The 8,827-nt window shown below is 46.5% G+C and overlaps 1 protein-coding gene across 1 annotated transcript in view; it reads left to right on the forward strand.

Annotated features, from left to right (window-relative positions):
• The window catches only part of MEI1 (meiotic double-stranded break formation protein 1), a 153,700-nt gene that overhangs the window by 74,879 nt on the left and 69,994 nt on the right, over positions 1-8,827 (forward strand). Inside the window, exons 19-23 of the mRNA XM_042781067.1 lie at positions 724-835; positions 1,740-1,800; positions 3,112-3,209; positions 5,863-6,031; positions 8,218-8,365. Coding sequence (XP_042637001.1) covers positions 724-835; positions 1,740-1,800; positions 3,112-3,209; positions 5,863-6,031; positions 8,218-8,365 — 588 coding nt within the window. The remainder of the gene's footprint in view (positions 1-723; positions 836-1,739; positions 1,801-3,111; positions 3,210-5,862; positions 6,032-8,217; positions 8,366-8,827) is intronic.

The raw sequence follows: 8,827 nt of genomic DNA on the forward strand, positions 1-8,827 counted from the left end.
TGGGGGTGGGGGGTATAGGGGAGGAGCCAGGGCTGCGGCCCTGACTCAGGTGCATGTCCCAAAAGCTTCATCCCAGACAATCACTGGGCAACTCACATTGGTTTTCTCCTCTGCTCTTCCTTGCTCCCAGGTTTATAGATCAGCAGAGCTGGACAGGCTCGTAGAATCATTCCTGATTTCTGCTTTTCTATATTTTAGAATTTTCTTTAAGGAAATGACTTGGTTTAAAAACCAAGCCAAAGATACTTATAAAAAGAATGTCTCTGAGGCCCCTGAGAGTGAAGGGGAGATGACTGCCCTAGGGGCACCCAGGCCTCTGTGCAGAGCTCGGATGGAAACCTAAGAGGAGTTTTTCTCCTCATAACACCAAGCTGCCTCGTGGCTGTGTTCAAGGGTGCCATGAAATGATAAGTGGGAAGGTAGTCTGTGAGCTGTATGCTGTTACGTGATTCTACACATCAGGCCTCATTGGTTTCTGGGAGGTAGGTCTTGTTCTTGTCTTGACTCTTGAGGGCAGAGGCTCACCCAGACAGGTGAAGCATCTTGGAACAATCTTTAGTAGCAGATTAAGCCTCGGATCTAGGTTTGTGACTTCAGATTCCTTAGCTTTTCTTGTGCCCTTCAAATGAAAGAGTTTATTCTCCTGTTGATTGGATGCTAGTTTTTTCTTCTTCAGCGGCTCAGTCCTAGTGGGCTGTGCTCTCCCTCCTTCGTTCTTTGCAGAGGCATATGGAGCAGGCCACCCAGCCAGCCCTGATGGAAGTTTTCCTCTCGACTCTACACATCCTCTTGGTCATCGTTCCCCACATGAGGGAGAAGTTCTCCAAGAAGCTTGGTAGGCAGTGGCAAGTGTGGATGCTGGGCCAGGGGGAGGTGTTTTAGAGCATGCCCTGTGAGATGGGATGTTTCCAAACTCATTCAGAATCAATATCCACTTTGCTCAGTGTTGGCTGGGAGGAAATCTCATCTGGCAATCGAAAGTCATCAAAGGCAATTCTTTTTTTTTTAATTTTTATTTTTTAAATTTTATTTTGATTTGGGTGAAGATTTACAGCGTAAATTCACTTTTCATACAGCAGTTCACATAATATACTTTGTCTCATGTCATTGACCAAAATTTACAATGCAACAGCTCCCCTCCCACTTTCTCCCCGTAGTTACCTCTTCCCAGTGTCCATCCCTCCATACTCTTCTGCGCCCTGAGCTGTCTCCCTGTGCATAAGCAGCCCTTCCTTCTCCCATGATTGTTCTCTCCAAGGCGTGTATCTACTTGAGGTAAATGTTTAACTCACATGCCTGTACTTTGTTTAGCTGGAAACCACAGGTGTGGCTTCCATTCCAGACCTGCAGGGCAGCTAGGGGCCATAGTCTCAGTGGTTCCACCAGGCTCTATTGGACCAGCAAACCTGGTCCCCACCTTCGTTTTTTTTTTTTTTTGAAAGGCAATTCTTAAGTTATTGGTATTTCTCTGAGAACGCCAGGGGGGTTCCAGCTCAGAGCCCACAACACACCCTTTGTGAGCAAAGCATTTGTAGCTGTTCTACATCTGTCTTCCACATGTCAGAACTGCATGGCAGAGGACGTTAAATGACCGTTCCAGAGTCACACTAGTAGATAGTGTTGGAGCAAAATTTGAATCCAGTATGACTCTAAAACCAGTGCTCTTTAATGCTTCCAAACTTGGGACTCTGTAACAGATCTGGTTTATGGCCCTCTGCTTTCTTCCCATTCCTCCCAAGCTGCCTCGTCCTTCATACGACTGACCCTGGAGCTGAAGGCCAGGTTCTGCAGTGACCTGAGGTATGTAGGATCTCAAGCAAAACTGAACGGCCAACATTTTTCTTGACTGAACAAGTGGAATTTCTGGCTAGTGTACTTACTGTATTTGTCAGGCACATAATGCACACATATCCTAGGGGTTTTTTTTGCCATTCATTTTCTCCTTTACCCCCAGGTATTTTCATAAGCATGCCATGCTAATTTTTTTACATGTTGCTATAAAAAAGATTAGTATGGCATCCTTAAGAAAATACTTTACAAGGGGGAAAAGGGCATGGTTGGCAGAAAACATGCAACATACACGTTATTTGTGTGAAAATACAGTAGTCATCGAACTATGAGGAGACTGACACAACAACTGGAGCTGTGAGCTGGACATGCTTCTGTAGGTTGTATATAATCTGGTTCAGGTAGGGCTTCTTTTTCTATGTGAGACAGTATGGGCACTCTGTCACATTAAAACTTAGGGATCTTAGGGATAATTTTCTAATCCCTCATTTTACAGGTGAGGAAACTGAAGCCCCTCAGAGGGGTAGGGACAGGCCCAAGGCCGTGTGGTCAGCAGATGGGATTTCAACATGGGCCTTTTGCTGCCACTCAGGTGCTTTTTCTGTGTACTGGGTTGTCTTCCATTTGTTTCCTGTATCAGCTTCTAAGATCCTGTGTCCATTAAGAGACCATCATGTTGTAAGTACTGCCAGCCCAGCAGTGTCTGAAGAAACTCTCTTGAGCACAGTCGAGAGGTTGCTGCCTCAGTCTCTGTCTTGTTAGGTTTCTGGAGTGGTCTCTGTAATGTCCCATTTCTGACCTGCCCCTGTCTCTGCATCTCCTTGGCACAGTCTGCTTGCTCCTGCCCACGGGCCACAGAGGACTACCAGGTTGTGTCCGGCTCTCCTCCCGTATCTCTGTTCAGGATAGAATGTTGGGGCCCATTTGGATTGTGGTTCAAAGTCAAAAGTTAGGATGTTTGTGGTACTCCTTGACTACCTGTCTTGTCTAGGATTTAGCAAAATCCCGTCTTTCTTGTACTCCTGTAGCCTGTTTTGTTATATTGGAGCCTAGCATGCCTCCTAGATTTGTTTTTCCAGTAAATTTTTAGTGAGGGCCAAGTGCCCAACTTACAGCTTTGGGCAGCACATTCCTTATTTACTTTTTACAGCCATCTCAGGCCCTCCTCTACCATGACAATGGAACTACCTATGATGCTTAGAATTAATTCACTGGGCTCCGGGCCAATAACAGTGGTTCCCCGGGCTCATTGCAAGCATAAAACCATCTGAGCCAAAGTAGCAATGTCATTTCTCTTGTCCGTTCTTCCTCTTCTCCCCTAAGTCACTCAGCCCTAAACCAGGCGTGTTCCGGTTTCCTCTGCTACATGTGCCTCAGTCTCCTCTCTGCTCCAGAGAAGACAAGACCGCCTTCTCAAGAAGGTAAGGTTCTACAGTTTGACTGCATGTGAGTTCCATGTGGTCAGAACCTGCAAGCCTGGCCTTCTAGTGGTATGGATACCTGGTTGACTGGCTGGGTAGTGAGTTAGTGCAATAGTGTTATGGATTGAATTTTGTCCCCCCAAAATATGTGTTGTAAATCCTAACTTCAGTGCCTGTGGTTGTAATCCCATTCGGGAACAGGTTTGTTATATTAATGAGGAAGTGTAGGGTTTATTTTGAGTCAATCTCTTTTGATTCAAATATAGAAGAGATTAGGACAGGCAAGCAAGCAGAGATGGAGAAAAATAGATCGATTCTGGCACATGAAGATCCCCATGGAGCCAGGAAGCAAGGACTTTCCCCAGAGCCGACACAGAGAGGGAACGCTTTCCTCTAGAGCCAGTGCCCTGAATGTGGACATCACACCCCTAAGCTATGAGCAAATGCATTTCTGTTTGTTGCAGCCATCCCCCTGTGATATTTCTGTTATAGCAGCACTAGAGGACTAAGACAAATACTAAGGCCTTTTGCTTGGAACTACCCAGAGGAACCATGGAATCATGGAATGGTGGAGCCATAGGCTAAGTCTTAGGGTGGTGAAATAACAGAATCAGAAAACGAGGGAATCTGAGACTCCTGGCACCTTAGAACCCCAGGGCTGAGAAGGATCCTAAAGATCAAGTCTAATTCTTTCCGCACTCCAGCCATCTCTCTGCATCATCCCCATCATAAGACCTCCTGCCCTCTGCTTATTCACTTCCAGAGACTGGTGCTTACTGTCTTTTGAGCAGCCTGTTCCGTTTCTTTGTTCATTCATTCCAGAAATAGTTCTTGAGCATCCACTGTGTGTCGTACATTGTTCCAGGTATAAGTAATGAGGTAGGGATACAAAGCCCTCACTCTCATGGAAAGAGAGGGCAACAGTGTTGTTGTTGTTACCAAGTGCTGTTCCAGCTCATGGTGACCCTACCTACAACAGAACGAAACACTGGTTCTGCCATGGCTTGGCTCTGGTTCTCTGCCTACACTGGCCACTCCTCTAGCACGTGTCCAGTCCTCTAACGGCTCAGCTGCAGTTTGATCTGGAAAGGAGATGGCACTGTGACTTACACTACAGCAGCCTAAGACCATGTTGGCAGCCTTGTCATGCAGCCTCTTGTGCTCACCGGTTCTGTTCCACTGCTGCTGGGAGCACCTCTCCTGTCTGATCGGAGAAGCCCAATACATCTGCCCCCTTAAGACACCAAAATCTCGGCACATCTCAGAGCAGGAGGAAGAGCAGCAGAGCGTACATGCTGACCTTTTCTTTCTCTTATACATCAAAAGCAAAGGACAAGCAGATGAGTCAGGATCCAAGATGTTGGTGCCAGTAGTCATCATGATAATGTGGTTTAATGGAAAAGCACTAAACTTGGAATCAGGGGACCTGACCTGACTCTGCTGCCAAATTTCTAGAAGACATCCTTCCTCCTCACCCTACACTTGCCCATGGCTTTGGCCCTGAGTCCACTCCCCTAGTGTGATGGGCCTTTGCAGTGAACCTCCAGCTCAGCTCCCGGCTTTCAGCCTCTTATCCTCCAGACATCTTCACTACTGCTAGAATGATCTGTCTGGAACCCAAGTCTGGAATATATAAGCTCCCCTGGCCTTTAAGTGTGGTGCCCAACATCAGTCTGTGGAACATTGTCAGATAGTGATGGGGTTTCCTCTGATTCATGGTGAAACGTGGAAAAGAAGGGCAGTATAGTGAATTTCCCATAAAGTTGGCTTTATTCAAATTTTACACTTTTGGTATTTATACAGGGAGCTCTACTGATGCAGTGGTTAAACAGGAGAAAGACGTGGCAGTCTGGGTCTATAAAGATTTACAGCCTTGGAAACCCTATGGGCAGTTCTGCTTTGACCTGTGAGGTCACTCTGAGTTGGGATCAACTCAGTGGCAATGGGTTCGTTTTTGGTTTTCCTTTTCTGAAACAGAGGTTTCATAAAAAAATCTAGGAATCTCCGCCCTTCAGTATAAAATCCAAATTCTTTCAACAGCATTCTAGGTCTTTCGTATTCTAGCTAAAATTACATCACTCAGTTCCTCAACTCCTGGCCCCATGTCTCTTCACTGCTGGTCCAGTCACACTGAACGACTTGCTTCTAGGCCTCTGAACACCCTGTCCTTGCTCCCTAGTACTCTCTTTCCTCCCTTCTCTGCTTGTTTCCAGCCTCCTTTCCACAGACCCCTCTTCTGTGAGCCTTGCCCTCAGGCAGCATGGGTCAGTCCTTTCTCCTCACTTTGAATTTGGTACCCATCACTTGTATGGTCCTTGTCTGTCTCTTATCTGTCTCTTCCCATCAGCTGCCAGCTCCTGGAGTTAGGACCAGGGTCTCACAGCCTAGCCTCGAAGAGCTATTCCATGAAAGTTTGTCAAATGAGTGAATGAATGACTGCATGCGTGAAGCTCTTTTTGAGGCAATTCTGTGTCCTTCCATGTGCTGACGATAGACTGTTTGGCTGAAAGCTGCATTAGGAAGAGGGCTCTGATTTCCTTCTGTCCTGCTGGCAGCCTCCCTGCCCTGCCTGGGTCTCCACCTGTCATAGGGACTCGTGTTCATTTGCTGCTCTCCAGCGCTCTCTGACTTTTCCTGCTTGTTCCCTTTCCAGAGCTCTCTGCACTCTCTGAACTCCTGCAGCTAGGGCTGCCCCAGATAAGCAGCAGGGTGCCCGAAAGCCTTGCCTTCCTGTCTGATCGCCAGTATGTGGAGGGAGCGGCTCGCAAGCGACAGTATTGCATCCTGCTTCTCTTCTACCTGGCCTGCATCCATGGGGACAGGTCAGTGCTCAGAGTGGCAGCTGGTGGTGGGTGCTGGGCCTGTGCCCGCAGCCCAGTTCAGTTCAGTAAATATTCGCAGAGACATCCTCTCCAAGCCTGGTGCTGGGCACTAGGGACACAGAGATATGTGACACATGGGTTGTATCCCCAAGGGGCTCATATCTTAGACACGGAGGTGAGATGGTGGGTAGACGCAGTGCTGAGAGAGGCAGAATGCTAGTGTGAGTCGGGATAGTCTTGAGGATAGTGTTTGTGCACAGAAAACGACTTCAGTGGTTTACTTTGGTTTTAAGAGTTACTGTACTATTTATGGGTGCTCTGGTGGCGTAGTGCCTAAGGCATTTTACTGCCAACCAGAAGGCTGGTGGTTCAAACCCACCAGCCACTCGTGGGAAGAAAGGCTGGGCAATCTACTTCCGTAGTGATACTGCCTCGGAAACCCAAGGAGGGGTCATTATGAGTTGGATCTGACTTGATGGCAATGGGTGGGTTTATACTATTTATAAAAAGGAGCTCTGGTGGCATAGTGGTTAAGGCATTTGGCTGCTAATCAGAAGGTCAGCAGTTCAAACCCACCAGCTACTCCATGGGAGGAAGATGAGGCAATCTACTTCCATAAAGATTTATAGCCCTGGAAACCCAGTGAGTGTCACTATGAATTGTAATAGACTCAATGGCAGTGGGTTTATACAGTTTATAAGGAGCCCTGGTAGTGCAGTGGTTAAGCACTCAACTGCTGACCAAAAGGTCAAGGGTTTGATCCCATCAGCTGCTCTGCAAGGGAAAGATGTGAGGCAGTCTGCTTCCATAGAGATTACAGTCTTGGAAACCCTACGGGGGGACAGTTCTACTCTATTCTGTAGGGTCAGAATCAATTCAACAGCAATGAGTTTGGTTTTACTTGTTTCTTTATTTATACAATTTATAAGGAGCCCTGGTGGTGCAGTGGTTTATGGCTTGGCTGCTAACCAGAAGGTCAGTGGTTTGAACCCTCTAGCTGTTGCAGGGGCAGCCTGCTTCCGTAAAGATTTATAGCCTTAGAAACCCTATGGGGCAGCTCTAGGGTCACTATGTGTCAGAGTCAACTCAACAGCAATTTTTTTTTTAATACAACTTATTAAAATTTCAAAATCAAAGCACTATTTTTCCTTAAGCTTTATAAATTATTCTGCCTTATAAAGTATTCTGTTTACGAGTCTAATAAATAATCACCTTTTAAAATACCTTTAGTATTTGACCCATTTTTAATCTTACTTGATTCAATACCTTCAAAATTTTAAATTGGATTTATAAATTTAGCATGTTTGATTTTAAGAACTTAAGTTAGCTAACTGACATACCTCCTGGTATTTAAGTGAATGTGCAAGAGACAGAGTTTCCATGTGCCCAGAGCAGGGGGAAACATCTCTGAAAAGTAGAAGAAACTGGGAGAGAGAAGGGGATTCAACTCCCAGCCTCCTTATTAGAGCATGTGTTAGGCCAGGAGCTTTACTTAGAGCTTTACTTGGCTGGATGGGAGGCATAGAGGCAGACACCCCCCAATACCAGAAACCAGCATCAGTGCTAAACTTCATTCAGATTTCATCTAGTTTTCCTTTACCATCTTTTTTTCTGTTCTAGGACACAATCCAGGGTGTCACATTGCATTTAGTATTATCCATTTTTAAATATCTAATTTTTTTAGGTACTTAATCTGGTGGGTGAGACATGCCCATGGTGCACAATTCAAAAAGTATACCAGGGTGTATAGTGAAAAGTCAGTGTCCTCCTCACCTCTGTCTCCCTTGCATGTGCAAGCATTGATACCCCCCATACACACACACATACACACACAGAAGATAACTCCATGAACACAGCAGTGCTTGTGGATAAGAGATGCAAGGAGAGAGGAGGAAACAGAGCTCCTGAACCCCTTTGATGTCCTAATATGGTGGCCAGACGCCTTTCCTCCCAACATGAGTGAGGAGTCTGGCCCCGACACAGCCCTGCACAAAGCTTAGAAGTATGGGATATATGTGATGGGCATTGCTTTCTGAGTAACACCACACTCTTTGGGCAAGCTGTCGTTAGGTTGTGGATGTGCTAGGGCAGAGGGACTCGGCTGTGGGGGCGTGTGGGAAGGCAGCACACAAGAGCCCACCGGCCTGGTGTCTGTCATTCTCACTCAGGCTCTCCTTGATCACCAGGTTTGTTTCCGAGGCAGAATTATTTGTGGCCGTGCAAGGCTTTCTCCTGTCTCTGCAGGACCAGGGCGAGCGTCCCCCACCAGTGGTCTTCAGAGCCTCCATCTATCTGCTTGCCATCTGCCAGGACAAGGACGGTGCCCTCGATGAGGTATGGACCAAACGCCTGGGTCTCCCACTCTTTCTGCACACCTTTACATTAATGTGCCCAGGGGACCATGTGCTATAGTGCAGAGAAGGAGGTGGCATTAGTGTGGGGGCAGGAATAAGTGGGGGAAAGGTGCTGACACATACAGAGCCTATTTCCAAAAAAAAAAAAAAAAACCCCAAACCCATTACCATTGAATCAATTCCGACTCATAGTGACACTATAGGACAAAGTAAAACTCCCCATAGGGTTTTCAAGGAAAGCAGACCGAATGACTGATGGGTTCGGACTGCCAACCTTTTTAGTTTGAAGCAGGATAAAGTGGTAGAAACAAGGGAGCAGGATACAGACCCAGAACACATCCCCGAGGAAGAAGCAGCATTGGAACTCTCTGATAAGGAATTCAAAAGAATTATCTTTAGGTATCTTCAAAGGATTGAGAGACAGACCAAAGAAAACACAGAA

Source organism: Orycteropus afer, unplaced genomic scaffold (genome assembly GCF_000298275.1).
Source record: "Orycteropus afer afer isolate SDZICR_OR568_19922 unplaced genomic scaffold, OryAfe1.0 scaffold00083, whole genome shotgun sequence".
Classification (NCBI taxonomy): domain Eukaryota; kingdom Metazoa; phylum Chordata; class Mammalia; order Tubulidentata; family Orycteropodidae; genus Orycteropus; species Orycteropus afer.